This window comes from Dermacentor albipictus, chromosome 10, assembly GCF_038994185.2.
Source record: "Dermacentor albipictus isolate Rhodes 1998 colony chromosome 10, USDA_Dalb.pri_finalv2, whole genome shotgun sequence".
Lineage (NCBI taxonomy): Eukaryota > Metazoa > Arthropoda > Arachnida > Ixodida > Ixodidae > Dermacentor > Dermacentor albipictus.
Window position 1 is genome coordinate 27,411,372 of NC_091830.1, and position 19,157 is coordinate 27,430,528.

A 19,157-nucleotide genomic window follows, 5' to 3' on the forward strand; every position below is an offset into this window, starting at 1 on the left:
AAGCATCACCGGCCAAGATGACTGGCGCAGGCGGCAATGCCAGGTTCAGTCCCTTGCGGCGTAGGCTTTGCATTCCTAAGCCCTAAAAAATGAGAATTCAACTAAGTACAAGATGCACTCTCAAAAAGCCTGTCTGCATAGCAAGTATGCTCTGGAAGCATTAAGGTGCAACGACTTTACAAACGTGACGAGAATTTTCCAATGAAAATCGAACAATGTCAGATGAAGCAGCTAACAGCAATGCTCGCCCCGAGCTACGTCTGTTCTAGAACATTTCCCAAGCAACCACAGTATCCTCGGGCGAAACGAACAAAGCTGTTAAAGGAGCAGTCACCTGTAATCAGTTCGATAAAAAGAAACGTGATCTAACCCTGTACAAACAAGGCGTGGCGAGAACCTCGTATTTAAACAAAAAAAATGAGAAATTCTGCCTGAAGCAACTAGCAACCGTTCAACATGGGCAAAGCCACGCAAGAAGTAGATCCAAAGATACGAAGCACCTGACAGCTGGTGCGATATGACTTAATGGGCCGCATAATACCTACAAGATCTGTTCTTGCAAGCCTCAGCGGCTTCAACAGACAGCCCGATGCACTCGTGCACTCGTGCACCCTAGTAAGAGCAACACGGTGAAGAAGCGGCAAACGGTATGGGCGGAAAAGCGGCATTCCGCATCCAAGCGAAATACCTTGTACCCGCACGCAGCGCTGCAGACAAACTGAACCAAAACATGGGTAGGCCGTGATCAACTTCATCACTCACTCGTGCAAGCATGATCGACTGCAACAAACGCCGAGATGACGAAAGAAAGCGCGATGGCAAGGAATTGCCCGCCGAACCATGGCTCACCGTCGGCGATCCATTGCTGCCGCCCATGAAATCTTGCGGGGAACGATGGAAACCGTATGGCCGGCAGACTTCTGCACGTACTTTAGCACTGCACCGAGCGAAAAGATGGTTCATCGGCATGCCTTGATGCTTTGGCTACTACGCGCATGAGACGGGTGTCGCTTATTTCGCTCCGAAAACGTGGATCGAACAGATAAGCACGAGTAACGCTGCAGAAAAGTACGGGGGACTACTGCCCTACAGCTCCTCTCGAGAGTGCGCTTTGCTAGGCCGCCACCAGCGGCGTGTCCATCGGCGCATAGTATACATGGTGAGCACACTCGGACTGACTCGCCGTATAGTAGTTCATATTAGCGGCTATATGGCGTTGCGCTCAAGGTCGAGGGTTCGATCTCGGCCGCAGCGGCCACATTTTGATGGCGGCCCGAAACTACGGTGCGCCTCACAATCATACGGTAAATTTGGCACGTGAAAGGCAAGAATTTACTTCGAAATTTTTGACTCGGTCTGGAGACTAGCAATACCACTGAAGATTATCTGTTTAAATTCAATATCCGGTAATTAAGAATGCTTTAAGTAACCACGGATATTGCATTCGAAAATCCTTGCGGGCCTTAGGAGCTTACGTCGGAAAAGCTGACGCAGCTGTTCTCGATGCATCTATAGGTATGCTGAAGATACCTGCTAAGTATTATTGCGATAGCAGTTATATAGACACTCAGCCGTATTTTTGCCGTTGGCATCGCCGTGTTGTTCCGCATAAAGTCCAAGGGCAATAATACCGCCGTCTGCGCTGTATGCTGTATGTGCGAGTGAAAGCCCGCGAGGGGAGCCAAGATGACGGCTCAATCAGGCGCGCACGAGGGAGGAAGGCAGAGAGAAAAAAGTGCCTGCCGTCATTTATCGCTCACGGTCAACGCCGCGGACGCCGACGCCGACGACACCGGCTTTTCTGAGACACGAGCTCCTTTAACACTATCGCGTTAACACGCCGTCTTCCGTCGTGCGAAAGTCCATGGGGGTATGGGAGAGTGGGAGGGGGAATCAGCGTTGAGCTCCGACAGCAACCGCGTGTATCGCCCCCTGGAGCAAGGGAAACTGACAATCGCGTCTCGACCTCGCGCGCGAAAGGGGGGAAAGTGGGGAGGCAGCGAGGGAGGGAGTTGGGGCCGGCTTCTACTCGGCCAGCGCACTCTACGCGGCGGCGCGCGGTCGCGCGCAACTCTTGAAAGCGATCTGCAGACGGCTGATACTTTTGTGCGTGCTGTTTTCTCGCCGCTGTTGCCGTTGAAGCGATAGACAGCACGAAGGTCACTTCGCTCGCTGCTGCTGCCGCACTTGCTCACGCCAGCTTTTTGACAGCGAGCGTCCGCGGTCATCCGGTGTGATGTGTTCATGCTTGCCTGTGTGCGCTCACACCCCGCTTGTTGATTCAGTTAGTAAGCGAATGTTTTCAGGTTTACACGGCCGTTAGAACTGCTATCCTTACTTCGTACAATTGTCTACTAATTTGCTATCGCAATCGATGCTTCGCCTTTCGGGCGAAACTGCGACATTTATTCCTTCCCTCCTCGCGCCCAACGCAGATCGCGTACTGATGAACTACAGTGCCGGTAAGGCTCCACCCAAGCTACAGGCGCACAATCAGAGCGGCACGCTGGTCGACGTTCCGCATGCCCGTGGAAACCTTCGAAGCGACGGCGTCGACCCCGTCTCGCACGCTTCTCTACAGGATCTTTCCAGCGTCGGCAAGCGCACACTCTCCTGTTCTTGTCTGTGGTGTGCCCAACGAAACTGTGTGCCCTAGGCTAAGATTGTACTTGTCCCTGGGGCTATATTAACTTTATATTTTATCTAAAAGTAACAAGCTGAGACTCCGCCGCACCCGTGGTACACTCACCACGCAGTGCGCATATGAGCGTGGCCTCCGAGATTACAGTGACAATGTCGGAGGCCACAGTATAAGCAGGCACCAGCCTCCGAAGAGTTTTCCGCAGTCCGTGCGTCAACGTTCAAGTTCCTCACAGTGATCGCGATGATCGCAGTGATAGCCGCTTGCTTTGCCTGTCATGCCCTCCGGACTCAAGTCTGTCAAGCGTGGTAGGGACGCCGCATCAGTGCTGCAGACAGCGAAGAGATAAGGGGAAGCACAGAGATCCAAGAACCACGAGAATTTTCTTTGTAAAGCAGTCAAAGGGACAATAATATGCAAAAGGGCAGCTGCGAGTGCTGGAGGAAGCATCCCGGATGCACTAAGCAAGCGCCTAACATTTCACATAAGATAACCTAAATCAACTATTCCTGCAAATGCAGGTGCTTCCGGGCCTCCTAAAAAGGGGCTGTTGCTCATGCAATGAGCACTCGGGTGTTATCTTTAAGGCTGTGCCACACTGTACACTCGCAGCTTGAAAAGACGTGTAAGCTAGGCTGCCGGTGCTACGCGAAATTATACCACCATAGTAATTTGCCTTGTAACAATCTAACATTTCAGTAAATTTCAGTAAATAATTAACGAAAGCGCGCGTAGAATTTTGTTTTACTGCTCCGTCGTAGCGCTTTTGAAGTTGACTGCACACTATTTCGACGGGGATGAATGCCTCGCGATGCAGCCGCTGTAGGGAGCACCCTGTAACGAAACAGCACAGAATAAGCAATATAGAGCACTGCAGAAGTATGCAACATGCGGTAAACTTCAGGCTAGTAAAAGCTTACGCTGCACGCTCGCTAATTCCAGGTCGAGAACGTCATGAGCGTTATAAATGGGACATAGCATTCCTGACCGGAATTTAGCGAACGCCGAGTTTTCAAGAAGAAAGAGCATACAAGCAATAAAGATGGTCATTATTGTTTGAGCAGAAGGTCAGCCACAAAAAGGTGCAAACTCTTTTTAGCACGAATCATTCACCCTATAGTGCAGCAGAATGCTTCAAAGTGAGTAATTTTTATCTTTTGGTTATTACACCCATTTTAGCGTTTCGATAATTGGATACGTAGCACTTTTCCCTCCCGTGAAACGAGCCCTTAGGCCCAGGGAGCTTTCCGCGTAACAGCTTGGCAGGCAACAGTCACAGATATCATGGCACATATTGTTCCAGTAGGGTGAACTGTGATATAATGGCCAAGCTATAAACATTCATAACGTTCTCACACCTCGTTATCTCCTGTTTCTTCTTTTGTAGGTGCGGACGGAACCAGGAATGTGACTGTCGAGGCACCGTATTACAATGACGAAATACTGGACATATCGTGAATGATCGCCCACTGCACAAACCTTTAGTCGCGTATACACAAAAGCGTAAAATGCATCCAATTGTAACAGTGCCCCCAGCTCTTTGATGTGTGAAGGTGATTAGGATAAAGCATCTTTCTCAAATAGATCTTCTGCATCCCCGTTCTGGTTGCTGTCGGGAATATTATCTCCACATATATGAGCAACTACAAGGTGTAGGCATGGAAGTCACTACGGTGACTGCCACCATAGACATGACCATTTCTTTCCTGCGTGTAGATGGAAAGTTGGCGAAGATTTAAAAAAATTGGCTGAAGGCTTACCTTAGTTATAAGCATCGAAGATTGCGAAAGCAATACCCTTGGCTGCGCCTTGGTTCGGCTGATGGTGTGGACATGGTTGCCCTTTCTTAAACTTATGGCTATACATCATCCGACATAGCGCAAGACAGCGCGCCGACCACTGCGAGGAGCCGACCTGTAGCCCCATTTATCCTCCTAGCGTGACGTCACACCAGCGAGCGCCCTCTCTCGGTAGCGCCGCAGCAGCGGCGCGCAAGGCTTCGCCTCCAGCATCGATGCCGCAAGCTGGGCATATAGATTTTCACTATAACACCTAGAGGGTAATCTGGCGCCACCGTCTATGGGAGTTTCTTAAGGGGGCACCATGCCGTCATGGGAATGACGGTATATGTCTCTGCAAGGCTCGTGTTGGCTGGTGTTGTAAAAAGGCTTCGTCTAAAACGTGGATATGGCTACGCAAATAACGCGTTTTCAAAGTAAAGTCTTCATAAAATGTTTCCATTCACGCATATTACATCTTTACTCACCCACGATGCATGACCAAGCGAAGAAAAGCAAGAACAGACGACCAACTGTTTTAAAGCGAGTGCGAACCTTGTCGTCTGTCCTCCAACTTTAGCGGCCCGCTGATACCTTTTACGTAACATGTAGTCGTACACACAATAACAAGTTCTCATATTTAAACAAAACATGTTTTCGCGTTATAATAAAGCTGAAACAGCTTTTCACGTGCTGTTTTAGTAGAAAATGAATCATTGTGACAGACGGAATGGTACTTGCCAAGCGCGTCTTCAAGGTTTCCTGTCTCTACGAGAGCGATGCCAATCCGAAGTCACAATATACCGGCATTCCCATGCACACCACAGCGCCAGATTTCCCTCTAGGTAATGTAGTGAGAAACTCTCTGGAGCTGCAGGGGCCCCGTTTCTCGGTCTGGCGTGACGTGACACCAGCGGCGCGCAAGGATTCGCCTCCACCATCGATGCCGCGAGCTGGGGCCCCCTCTCTCGGTCTGGCGTGACGTCACACCAGCGAGCGCCCTCTCTCGGTAGCGCCGCAGCAGCGGCGTGCAAGGCTTCGCCTCCACCATCGATGCCGCGAGCTGGGGCTCCGTCTCTCGGTCTGGCGTGACGTCACACTGTCACGTGACGCGCAGCTGTGTAAGGAGGCGCCACGACCACCGATGGGCCGAAAGTGCGAGCAGTATTGTTTTTGCAATAAAAAGGAAGTTTCTCATGTATATAACCTAATGTGGCCACAGACCAAAAGGCAGGAATTTAGCGACGTTTGGTTTGTTTAGAGACAAATGTTATTATCCAGCGACATCTTTTAACGACGTGACAGAACAACTGGATACATGTCAGGGACATTGAAGTTAAACATTCTTCAAATATGACTGTCTAGAATGCGCCGTATAATTATAGAAACTACAAAAACGTGGCCGAGATTGGTAATACGACACGCGGCATGATTTCCTACAATTACTAGAGGAAGTTCTAGCTGGCACTGCGATCATTCGGCCACCACGGGAATGATGGGCAGTGCATGGATTTACCTGATCTCCGTGCTTGGGGCTTCAGACACTCTTGTGGCTTCGTTTATTACGCTTTATTGGGGCCTCAATCAACCTAAGCTTCAAACCACTTTATAAAATTTTCAATGCGGAGGGTAATAATTCAGACTCAGAGAGCATGCATAATCACTGCTAATCGCAGTGCTTCATGTTGTCCATGCGTCCATGGCGTAACGGTTTCAATACCAGGCTTCTGTGCTAGAGGTCCTGTGTACGAAACCTGCTGCCGGGAAATTTTGATGTTTATTAAATTGTTTATAACACAGTGATTTCAACAAGAAAAGTAGAAAGTTTGCCATCAAGAAAGGGGGTAGGTATGCAAGGAGACACAATCTCTAAAATGCTATTCATTGCATGCTTAGAAGTATTCAAGCTATTAGATGTAGAGGCTTAGGAGTGAGGATCAACGGCGAATATCTCGGCAACCTTCGGTTTGCAGATGACATTGTCCTGTTTAGCAACGCTGCATGGGGACAAATTACAACGAATGATGGAGGACCTTAACAGAGGACATGTAAGAATGGGATTGAAGATTAATATGCTGAAAAAGATAATGTTAAGTAACCTAGCAGGGGAACAATAATTCAGGATGGCCAGCCCAGCCTGTAGCGTCTGTACAACGCAGTACGTTCAGCTAGGTCAATTACTCAGATGACCCTGATCATGGGAAGGAAATTTACAGAATAAAAATAGGTTGAGAGTGCATACGGCACGCATTACAAAACCCTGACTGGAAGCTTACCACTGTCATTGAAAAGAAAATTTTACAATCATTGCATTCTTCCGGTGCTAGCACATGGGGCAGAAGCTTGGAGGTTAACAAATCATGCAGCTCGAGAACAAGTTATGGACCACCCACGGAGCGATGGAACAAGAAATATTAAGTGTAACATTCAGGAGATAGGAAAGAGCAGTATGGATCAGAGAGCAAACATCGATAGCAGATATTGTAGTTGAAAATGGAGCTGGGCAGGCCATTTTATGCGTAGTGTATATAACCGGTGGACCATTAGAGTAACAGAATGGGTACCAAGGGAAGGGAAGCGTTGTCGCGCGAGGACGGCAGAAAACTAGGTGGGGTGATGAAATTAGAAAATTTACAGGCACAAGTTGGAATCAGCAAGCGCACGACCGGGGTAATTGGAGATGGCAGGGAGAGGCCTTCCTTCTGCATTGGACTTAAAAGTAGGCTCGTGATAGAGACCTTTTTAAATATGATCACTTCGCAAAGTCACGAAGCTATTTAAAGCCAGAAGGACGAAGTTTAGGCAAATTCATGTACTACAAACAACGGCGTACCAACTATTTTTCGAGTGGGGAGGGAAGCCATATCTCTCTCTCTCTCTCTCTCTCTCTCTCTATATATATATATATATATATATCGAGACGTGGATGAAACACAGCTGTATAGAGGCCTAAGAAATATTCATTGGAAAGTGCGTAAATATATTCGTAATAAAACTATACAATCATGCATGACATATGCTATGGAGAAACGATGCATTACGAAGAGGTTATGTAATGAAACATGTCACCACAAGTAGTACTACAGCCTCATCAAGGGCCTTAAGCACAAGGATCCGGAGGCATGTGCCACACAAGTCGCTACTATTGCAGCATCAGCCACTCGTGAGAGGATGTGCTGCGAACAGCGTTGACTTCTAACGCGCAATAAATCAACTTTTAAAAATTTTAAACTGATTTATGATAAGAAATTGGGTCTGCTACAAGAAACAATACCATATAAACGGGAGTGTGGCGTCGTATGCTAGAGGAAAGTGCTTTTTTCTTTCATCTTCTGCTTCCCGACACTCCAACAAGACGTGGAGACAAGGTCAGCCTCTCACCAGACCTACCGAAGGGGGGAGGTTCACTATCAGTGAGCAGGTAAGAATGAGTACCATATGCTTGCCCTGTACTCAGTAAACAGAACATGACATCAGTTGGTGGCGCTTTTGTTACCGAATGCCAATTTCGTATGTGCGGCTTAATTAAATTAAGTCTATTAGAGGTTTCAACGTCCCAGGTGGATTGCCAAAAGTTTCTCAGCTTTCTGCGCAAGAAACTCTAAGTCTGGAGGAGGGATAGCTATGGTAGTGTTACAGGCTCTCGTTGTTGAGGATGTAGCATGTTCATCTGCGAGCACATTGCCCTGCTACCCAACATGTTGGGTAGGTGCATACATAGACATGAGTAAAGTTCATTGGCTACTGGGTTATCGTGTTTCCGTAAAGACACTAAAGCTCGCACTACACTTAGTAAATCTGTAAATATGACATTTTTGTAGTTTTGAAGCCGTTAACGGCTTCAAAACTACAAACATAATTATGTTTTACAGCCGACAGTGAAGTATAAGCCTCTGCCGTAAAGGTGCCCGTTTTTGCGTGCAGAAAATTGCATTGCAAAAAGGATAGCCCGACTGCCGCGTAAGATGTGCCATTAGGTGACTTTGATGCGTCGGTATGAGATACTGGATGGGACTTCGACGGGAGTTCCAGAAAGTGCGTAAGGAGGTGCACCTTTGGAGCATGCTCTGCAACTTCGACAAAGGACGTGTCGCATTATATCAGCTACCACAGCCACGGTGGCAACAGTCTTGTTAAAGACATTCGTTTTTTCGCTCACCTTCCTCACGTGTAGTGAGAAATGTTTTCTCATTGAAGGCCGGTTTTGAAAGTGTGGCAGACGTCAGAACATCAACGTTTCTGTAACGAGGGCGTTCAGGATTAGATTGAACTCCGAGGAAGTATGCGAAGCTTATATATGTTCCTTGCAGGTGGAGTGACCACTCATTAGATTCTATGTATAAACTCTGTATAGGACCTGTTCTGAAGGCACCTGTGGCCAGGCGAATATCTAAATCGTGAACAGGATCCAAAATTTTTAAAGCACTTGGAGCGGCAGTTTGATACACCGCAGAATTACAGTCCAGACATGACCATATATGAGGCTCTTGTACAGGTTCGTTAAGCAGCCCCTGTCACTGCCCCATGTGGGGAGCGCCGAAATTTTAGGAATGTTCTTTTTTTTAATATTTCGCTTTAACATACTTTATATATGAAATGAATGAAATTTTAAAGTCAAGTATGAGACCACGAAATTTGTGTTGTGTGTTGAAATGTAAGCGTTGACCATGGAGCTGGATACTAGGTTCTGGGACGAGGCCCCTCTTCCTTGTAAAGAGGACACAGGAGCTTTTGTGTGGATTCTGCTTGAAGCTGTTCCGATTTGCCCATGCTGAAACTTCGTTCAGGCAAAACTGAACGTGTCGCTCGCAGACTGATGTTGCACAATTTGAATCCAATCTGTACGTTATTGACTTATGCTGAATGAAATATACTTTGTGGAATACACAGAGTTCATTGTAACAATAAAATGGGTAAAGCTAATTACGCCACCCTGCGGTGCCCCAGTTTCCTGTGTTTATGACCTAGACAATGTAGTACCAATTTTAACAACGAAAGTACAGTGTGAAAGAGAGATTTCTATTATGCTAAGCATGCTGCCACAGGTACCGATTTCCGATAGATCTCTGACAATGCTCAAGCGCCATATTCAATATCTAGGCAAACTGATTAGAAATATTGCTTATGGGCAAACGCATCGCGGATGTATGCCTCAAGGCGCCCATGATGGTCGGTTGTGGACCGACCTTCTTGAAAACCACATTGATAAAGATCAAGCATGTTGTTTCATTCCAGGAAGTGGAAGAGAGGACGATTTATCTCTTTTCGAAAAGCTTACATGGCAGCTTGTAAGTGCTGTGGGACGGTATCTTGTTACCAAGGGTGGGTCTTTACCCCGTTTCAAAACTGGGACAAGGATAGTTTCTTTCCATGCCATTGGAAGGTGTACGGCTGGCCAAATGCTATTAAGTGCGAGCAATGTAATTTCTGTGCCCGTGTGCACGTTCTTGATCATGTCATAGATGATCCTGTCTGCTCCCGGCACAGAGCTTTTGCAGGTGTTCAATGCTTCTCCAAGCTCAGCAATGTTGAATGAACGGTTATATAAATCGTTTCTTGTGCATTTGAGGTCAAATGTCTTGCATTCTTCTATTTCTTTTTGTTTACGGAATGTGTGTGTATAGTGTGCGGATCTCGATACATACCGCAAATGTGTTCCTAGAGCGTCTGCCTTGTCTTCCAACCTGTTACCTTTGTTATTTACCAAGGACAGCCGATGCACTTCCTGCCTCTTTAGTCTTAATTCTCAGCGCTTTCCGCACCTTTGTTTCTTCTGCATAATAATTTATTCCCGACAGAAACCTCTCCCAGCTTGTTCTCCTAGCCTGCCATCGCGTGCGCCTTTCCTGCAATTTAGACTGCTTCAATTCAACAAGGTTTTCTGCAGTTGGGTATCGGCGCAGAATGCCCCACACCTTTGTTTTACTTCTGAGCTTGCCTGCAGTCATTGTTCCACCAGTGAATTCGTCTTCCATGCGAACGACCTTTTGTTTGAGGGATGAACTTTGCTGCGTCAATAATAAAAGCGACAAAATATGATACAGCATGATCTATACTAAAATTAGTTGTAAAATCTCGTGATACGTAGGTGTATTCCTTAAAACATTTCTAATTAGCCTCGGCTAGTTTCCTGCGAGGGAGGTGCGGAGGGAAGTCATGTTGTGTTGCTCAGCTTGGAGCTAGTACTGGGAAGTGGTCACTTCCAAACAGATTTTTGATCACATGCCATTCTAAATCACGGAAAAGAGAGGCAGAGCCAATAGACACGTCTATTGATAAATAGGAATTATGATGACCATTGTAATATGTTGGTTCCTTATTTAAAACGCATGCAGCATAGTTTACAAGTAAATTTTCTACGAGTCGACCTCTGGCATCGCATCACAGGTGGCACTTGCACCTGTGTCATGTGATCAAAATGCATTCTTCAAATAATAAATCAAGAGGCATTACGAGCCAAAACCACGACCTGATCATGAGGCATTTTGCAGTGGGACACTTGGGATTAATTTTCACTTGATGTGCTTTAATGTGCACGTAAAACGAGCGCTTTTGTATTTTGCCCCCATCCAAAATGCTGCCATTGTGGCTGGGATTCTAACCTGCCACCTTGTGCCTAGCAACATAATGCCGCCGAGACTGGGCCAATACGGCAGGTGAAACGCACTCCCGAAAAAGTGTCTCGCTGGACAGGTATACATTTGCCATGGTGCAAAACGGTTACCTACGTCGTATCACAAAGCTAAACGACAACTTCTCCAGTGGAAGAATGTCAGCAGTTCCTTGGGTGTATAAGTTGGTAATAAAATTACATGCAGAAAATCTCTTTACATATAGCATTTAACTGAAACATTCTAACAAAGCTTCACCTAATGTGGATTACTTCTTTTTTTTGGCAGAATGCTTTGCTGGTTTTGTGTTTAAGCTTTTTCACAGCTGAGCCAGCTGAACAAACAGATCCATTGTGTCCACAAAGTATACCTTCACACTTCAGTTAGTAAAATAACCTTCTGGACTTAATTTGTGTTTTCTGTCCCAGGTGTACAAGTTTGTGAACAGTGTACTGAAAATATCAACATGAAAGAATATACAACCAACATACATAAATCCCATTTGCACTTTAGGTGCTTCAAAATATCTATCCCAGAAAAAAAATGTAGAAGCATGTTGCAGCGTCGAGTTTTATTCAAATGAAAACTTAACCCCATCAAAGATGACACAGGATGTATGAAGCAGTTCATTTTTATTACAAGAGATGACAGCTGTGAAACCAAAAAAACGACTGAAACAGAGAAACAAGCTCACAAAAACAACCATCTTCGGTTCCTTTTTAAGTTATGCACGGTGCAAAGAAAAAAAAAAGGAAAACAGCATGCTTTGCTCAGTGGCTCCTGTCAGGGTGGCGTTGGCGAGGCGCTGCCTTGATGATGTTGTCGACCCGCAGGATCATCTCGGCCGCTTCGGATGCACTGAGCAGCACCTGTCGCTTCACAACAAAGGCCTCCGTCACGCCAAGCTTGGCCATGTCGTCCACCTTGGCCTCTGTCATGTCTGCAATGTCGGCAGCAAGCATTGCCACAAGACCGTCATTAATAGCACTACAAAACGCAATGTCATAGTTGTGAATTAAACTGAAGGGCTTATAGCACATTTCCTGGCAAAAGTTCAGTGTTTCAAGGAGGCCCTGATGAAGCATTTTTCAAGAAATAAAGCACTGCTGGTTACTGCAAGAAAACAGTGTCTTCAACAACAAGCAAAAGCCTTTTTATTCACCACGCCACAAAAAAAGGAATAGCAGAATGAGATGGTGGGGGGGGGGGGGGGGTATATTACAATTGATTAGAAATCAAACACCAATCTACAGTGAAACCTCGTTAAACCGTACTCGGCCGGAGCTCGGAAAAAGTACGTACTAAACGGTAGTACTGTTTAAGCGAAATAGCATGAGAACGCCCACTTACCTGTCGAAAACGGAACTCAGAGAGAGTGCGATGAAAGGGGAAAAAACATGCAGTATTTATTCACTTCGCGGGACGTAAGTGTTATTTCCATTTGATGTCGCGGCGGCCTAGCACGACGACAGCGGCCTCAAACTTACTGAAGCTGCGTGCCAGCTTCTCAGCCAGCCCCCCTCCTCTCGGCAAACACTCGCAAGGCAGATTCCTCGTTGGCATTACGTATTCTCCGTGAACGCGCGCAGTAGTGCTGCATGAGTCCCGGGGCGCCTTTTTCATTGCCGGGTGCCGGAGTTCGGAAAACTTTTCGTTTGGAATAGTTACGTTATCGCGCCCCTGTTCTCGCGACGATCGCATTCATGAGGCTGACGTAACGCGCAGCTTCTGCCACTGCCGGGCCTGAATAGCCCGTGCTGTCGCTTTCCGTGTCGTCCTCATCACTGTCGCTAGTTGACACTTCGGCAACAACAGCGGCAACGATGGTGAAAAGTCGATCCACGTAGCCGACATATCTCTTCGCGGTCGCAGCAGCGCTGCCGAGCAACTTCGCATTCCAAATGCCACACACTGTAGTCAACAGCAGATCCATGTCGTGGGCCAGCTCCGACTTTTTCGTGTCACGTTCGGTAACACAGACGATGTCTAATTTTTCTTCTATGCTGAGCACCCGGCGTCTTTTTTATCCTAGCTTCGGCATGACGCGAGTCCTCGCTTGCACGACGCTCTCTGGCACGGCGTCCATGCGGCGTTGAAATGATGTTGATGTTGATGCGGCTTCACGTGCAAACGCACAGGGCGCTTGGAGGCCGTTGTGCCGATCTCTGAGGCTTGTTGTTCTGCTGGGCCGCCCGATGGAGACGACGCACCGCCGTGTTTGCGCGACGAAAAGTGGAAACGCTACGTTTTAACCGATGCGTACGCAATAAGCTGGTACGGTTTATGCGGATACAAAATACATTATGTTCAATGGCCGCTGAGTCGGGGAATTGACTTTACTACTTTTAAACCGAAACTACTGTTTAAGCGGGTACGGTTTAACGAGGTTTTACTGTACCAGAAACATGGTGGCTTCCTACCACTAAAAGTGTGATAAAAGCACATTTGGCTTGACTTTTGGATTTCATCTATCTTGCTCCTACATATGTATCATGTGTCCCAGCTAAGGTTAGCTAAGGTGCCTAAAAGGGGGGGGGGGGGGAAGTAGTTCACAGATTACAATACTCCCTAATGCGAATTTCGAGCGCAACTGTTTAGGTGTTTTGAATTCACGATGTATTGTGGCAAAGAATTCGATTCGGAACGACAGAGTCCTCTTGGCAGCGGCACTGAGCCTCTACTAGAGCAGCTCATTTAGCAGCTACGGCAGATGAAGCATATCCGCCAGTCGACGCGCGCTGCTCACTGTTCAGAAAGAACGACATTGTCGAAACTGAGTTGCTAATTTAAATATTTATTGGGCGAACTTGTGCCTGGCAACACAAGTAATACTCGAGCACAACAAGGCAAGTAGAGTCGGCAATCATCAAAAATATGATTTGCGGGTCAAGTGCATCGGCTTTCATACATGACTCGTCGAAGCTTCCAGTGTAATTGCTGGAGCCCACTTGGCTTCCAGAAAGTACAACACAATCCATGTCGTGCACACAATCAGATTACAAAACGCTTTGATGTCAGCAGCCAACGGATGGAATTATTGACAACGTTCGAGATGCTTCTGACACAAGTAGGAGCGGTGTGCGCCGAGCGATAACATTTACCATTTGCTAGCCGATGAAAAGCAGTGACCAAAGAAAGATATAGAGGTGAATAGACGACGTGCGGTACTCTTGTGACATCTTGTAGCAATTCTGACAGAAAATGTCGCGTGTGCCACTATGCTTTTCTTCTCACGCTTTCGCCATACTCTCCAACTCCACTTTCCGCATCATGGTTCCATTGCAGCCTTCTCCGCTTTCCTCCTCGCCCTCTCTTCGCTATCACCGCCTTTCATTCCCCACTACTTCCAGCCTTGCTCTTTCATCCTTCGCTGTTGTGCTCATTCGCCTGGTGAAGTTGCCGCCCCCACTCACCGCAGAAACGGGCGCCAAGAGCTGCTCTCTAGAACATGGCACAAGATACAATTTTGAAACCTATGGTGTTCGTTTGTCTCCAGTCCTCTGACGACTGAACAATGTAGGTGCTGAAACCATATCTTGCACCATGTTTTCTTAAATTTAATTTTTGCATTGAACAGCTAGGCTAACATTAGCTGGGACACCATAAACATCAAAACATCCTTTAGATACATGAATTCCAATCTTTAGGCCATGTGCACGAAGCACATAAAAGGAGAACTATTAGCAAGCACAAAGAATGAAAACACTTATAGAATATTTTAGCTTCACATTTAGGCCTCATGATTGGCCATTAAAACCCAAAACTGGTCACAGAAACAAGAATTGTAGTAAATGGCAAATATTTTTGGATGCACCAAAAATTCTGGGGTGTTCATAGCAAAACCAAGATATAAATATATGGCAAGCCACAATGGGGGATTTCAGATTAATTTGACCATCTGTGGCTTTTTAACCATTTTAAATGACAAAATAGTATATAAATACCTAAAAAAAGCTATTTGCCATCTAAATGGGCAAAATATGAGAATAAGCATAATGAATGAAAAGAAAAAATATTTTCTGAAAACTTTTTCAGTATTAGGGGGGCAACACCAGTAAGAACACTGCAAGTGGGCTTCACCCCAAGGCACCTCTGGCTTCGTTTAGAACTTGTACAGACAGCTCTGAGCACACGTGAACCACTGGTGTACCTTGCATTTGCTTTACACTACGTGTGTCATATTACTGCAGCCGGAGATCTAGCACCCGTCCATCTCCTCCGACCGTGCTTTCAAAAGAAAGCGAGTCGCGTGCCATACTTCCTCCTCCTCCTGTGTTCCTCCTCCATGGCTGAGGAGAGTTAGAAACTCTGTACTCAATACCAAACTCAGCAAGAACATTTTTGTCTGGTGTGTTGCCTGTAGGCAACAATAAAGGGTGATTAAATTTCGTTGCCATCAAAAAGCAGCCGCCGACACTGGGACCGAACCTGCGACCTTGAGTACAAAGCCCATAGCAACTGGGCTACAGCAGCGGTGTCATGTAGGTTTCAAGGACTCGCAGCTTTGTTTTTTAACACAATAGCGTTAAGGAGCTCGTGTCGCACAAAAGCCGGTGTCATCGGCGTCCGCGGCGTTGGCCGTGAGTGATAAATCACGGCAGGCACTTCATAAATAAAAAGCAACTTCCAAGATGGACTGGGTGGGAATCGAACCAGTGTCTCCGGAGTGTGAGATGGAGACGCTACCACTTAGCCACGAGTTCGATGCTTCCAAGCGGTACAAACGCGCCTCTAGTGAATGTGGTGTTGCCTTCGAAACGAGCCGTGGAAAGTTATACTGCGGTGTATATCGGTAATTATGAACATGTAACTTACAGAAGTCGCAATTACACGAGTAGCGAAGTGCGTTTCCGCTGCATTTCTTCTGCGCTTTCCGCACACGCAGAGCCATCTTGCGGCAAACACAGAAGACCCCCTCCTCTCCATGTACGGCGCTGCCCCGACAGATGGCGCGCTACGCGCGCATTAGAGCTGTACGAGGACCGGTGCAAGGCGGGTCGCGGCCCGGACTCCCTCTCCCCTGACAACGCTTCGCCTTGCTCCCTCTGCAGAATCAAGCGTCCTTCCTTTCTTTAGATCACTATCTGTCTATCTCTCTGCCCGTGCCGATCACGACGTTTGGCTGGCGTGCATCATTTCCCCCTCCGAGATACGGAGTTCTTTGGTTCGTTCCGCTTGCTCAGGCGCACATTTCGTTGCTGCACCGAACGCTGTGTTGCTCGACCATATGGCTCGACGCTCACCGCGTCCGATGCGGGGCGCCTCGTAAGTGATGGCTGCCCTGTAGCCCATTGTCTTACACCCCTTGGCGGGTCGACGGGAACACTGTCGCGTTCCACTCTTGAAGGCGAAGCTTAAGCGTCCTCCTATTTTTTTTTTACTCAGAAAAAAAAAACAAAAAAAACAGGCCCCTCGGATACAACAAGGTAGAGTGCCTCTACACTAAAGCCTTGTTAAGCGAAGTTGAAGGTGGAGTTAGAATTACTTCTTCATATCTGTCACTTCACTGAATCTGTTTTTGCATGCACTGCACTACAAAAAATGTCTGTGGAACTTCAAGGGGAATTCCACTTACTTTGCCATGTCCATTATTTCATTACAATAAGGTTTGACTGCATTTCTAAAGCTACCTTATAAGAAAACAGTCTTACTGATGCCCGCAGTCTTCTTGCCCTCCGAGTGAGCTGCCCGCAGCTCCGAAACTAGCTGGGCACTGTCAAAGCCAGCATTGTCGGCGATGATAGTGGGGATCTGAAAGTAAGCAACCAAGGTAAGCACAGCGGCCCGCCATGGCCTACTAAACCAGAGGTTTGAAACACAAAAGGGAGAGGCAGCAAATAAATTAGTATTGAAACACAATAAAGCCATATTTTGGAAAAACTGAAGCCAAACCAAAAGTGACCAAACATACCAAAGCAACAATGGGCTGGCTATGAGACACACTACTGTGGCGAACTTGATAGTATCAATTTTTACCATCTGGCATACAGCTCATGTAATGCTTCTCCTTACACTGATGTCCACTACAGTAAAACCTGTCAAATTTTTTAGCTACTTCGGATTGTACGTTTTCCCAGTGAGCTCGATTTACTTTCACATTTTTTTCCCCTCAAAAATGTAGGAACGAGGTTCCACTGTACTCAGCAGCGGCACGCCACAGCAACCATGATCAGAAATTTTGCATGTAAAGACAATGATCATAAAATAATAATAAAGTTTCCACTCGTTGAGTTTCACTGCACAGCATTTCATAAGTGATTCGCATAGCTAGCATATAAAAAAACGTAACTGTGCCGTCAAGGCCACGACAGTACCTTTCTCAGCGCCCTGGCGAAAGCCTCAATGGCGAGGGACTCCTTGCCAGCAGTGGACTCGGCCAGCTTGCCCACTGCTGCCGACATGAGCATCTCTGAGCTACCACCTCCGAACACCACGCGCTTGTCCTTGACAACCTGTGGCAAGACAACAGTCCGATTGCAGTGCAACCATCCCAACAAAACAATAGCACACATCTAATACCCCATTTCATACATAGCAGGCTACGTTGCAGAAGCTAGGAAAGTAGTGCAGTCATAAAAGTCTCACTCTGCATGTTTTGCTGTGCTCCTTATTTATTTAATTATTTACCCTCAAGTGCACAAAAGTAAAAACAAAATAAATGGCAACATCAAATGTATGAACACCTGCAAGCACAAATGAAGAAGCAATTTTCAAGACTCACAGAACTGAAAAATGAAATGCAATGCCAAGTACAGTGCATACAAACAAGGCAAAAAGAAAATGAACAGACATAATTATTTTAACTGTGCATTGATGAACAAAAGAAGTCATGGTCTGAAACAGAAACAATGTTCGAAGGAAGATAGTTCCAGTAGTCTTTCGACGTGCGCAGGATGAAAGAAGGGTTAGTGCAGCAAGCAGCTGCATGTTGCTTATAATGACTATCTAAGCACGTCAAATGATAAGATTGGGTCGTGACAAATTGACTTTTCAAAACTGGATGATATGCCTTGTGAAAAAGCATAAGACGAGATGGTTTCCAGAGCACCAAGTGACTGCAAGGAAAGGGTGCCTTTCATTGAAGTGATGTGGCTAGCGTGATTGTATTAGATTATATAAAATGTGCTGCGCTATTCTGCACCATTTTAAGAAAGCAAGTTAGGTATGACTGAAAAGGGTCCCAAATGGAGCCTGCATATTCAAGTTTCGGACGCACTAGTATCTTAAGCATTGATGGTTCACAGCTACAGGAGCACGAAGCACTTCACATATTATAACTAGAAGTTGTGGTTGCAAGGTTACATCAAATAACATACTTGTGAACCTTTGTGCTTTTAGTTAAGTCAATGTCTGATTTTTCAAACTCCCTAGGGGCCACGAAACTGTTAAAAAAATCAGGCAGTTCTAAAAACGAATGCATGTCTTTTACTGCTCCTAAAGGTTTCAAATCACCACAAGCATGTTCGAAATAGCTCTGAGGGCCTGCAGCACACTTATTAGGCGTATCGGTGCACATACCGTGTCCCTTGACAATTGCCCCTCCGCGACCTCAGTATGTTTCACCGCAATACTTTGCGAGTGCTTCACTGTGCAACACTGCTGTAGTGAGGCGATGGCGACTTTCGGAAATTGGCATTATGCAATGTGTCGCGCTGTCTGAGCTTTGAAGCCATGGGCAAGAATTACAAAGGCAGAATCTGCACCATTTCTAACTGCGGCAAACTGATTTAATAAAAAAAACACGGCACCAAACAGCAAGAAGCTTGGTAGCGAACGTCAAAGTAGCTAGGCCAAGTGTTGCCGTGGTGGTGGCGACGGCTGCCAGCTGATCCACGTGCAAGAGTGACAGTTTGCGGCAGCAAGATAACCAAAATGGCGGCAGTGGTGGATTCGATCAATGCCATTTTGGCACTGCAGTCATGGCAAAGAGTCCGGAAAATTGGGCAGCAAGGGGTTTCTACATGCGAAATTTCAGACGCTGTTATACACTGACTTTGTGGGTACTGTGGTGGTGGTGCGAAGAGGTCCGAATTATTGGGCAAGTTCCAAAAATCGGTCGTTGACTGTATGTGGCGTACTATGTTTTCGCTACGAGCAAAAGCAATCAACTGTTGCTTCTGGTCAGAT

The 19,157-nt window shown here is 46.5% G+C and overlaps 2 protein-coding genes across 5 annotated transcripts in view; one reads left to right on the plus strand and one right to left on the minus strand.

Annotated features, from left to right (window-relative positions):
• LOC139050566 (histone H3.v1-like) overlaps positions 1–5,588 on the plus strand; it is a 29,353-nt gene extending 23,765 nt beyond the window's left edge. For 2 of the 3 annotated variants that reach the window (XM_070527110.1, XM_070527111.1), the window contains exons 10-11: positions 2,436–2,597; positions 4,029–5,587. In XM_070527110.1, coding sequence (XP_070383211.1) covers positions 2,436–2,597; positions 4,029–4,099 — 233 coding nt within the window. In that variant the 3' untranslated portion in view covers positions 4,100–5,587. Of the gene's footprint in view, positions 1–2,435; positions 2,598–4,028 lie in introns of all 3 variants that reach the window. The other variant, XM_070527112.1, reaches the window with a different exon arrangement.
• Positions 5,589–11,645: 6,057 nt separating this feature from the next.
• The window catches only part of CCT2 (chaperonin containing TCP1 subunit 2), a 30,581-nt gene continuing 23,069 nt past the window's right edge, over positions 11,646–19,157 (minus strand). For both annotated transcript variants that reach the window (XM_070528051.1, XM_070528050.1), the window contains exons 9-11: positions 17,345–17,482; positions 16,682–16,781; positions 11,646–11,970 (exon numbers count right to left, since the gene is read on the minus strand). In XM_070528051.1, coding sequence (XP_070384152.1) covers positions 11,801–11,970; positions 16,682–16,781; positions 17,345–17,482 — 408 coding nt within the window. In that variant the 3' untranslated portion in view covers positions 11,646–11,800. The remainder of the gene's footprint in view (positions 11,971–16,681; positions 16,782–17,344; positions 17,483–19,157) is intronic.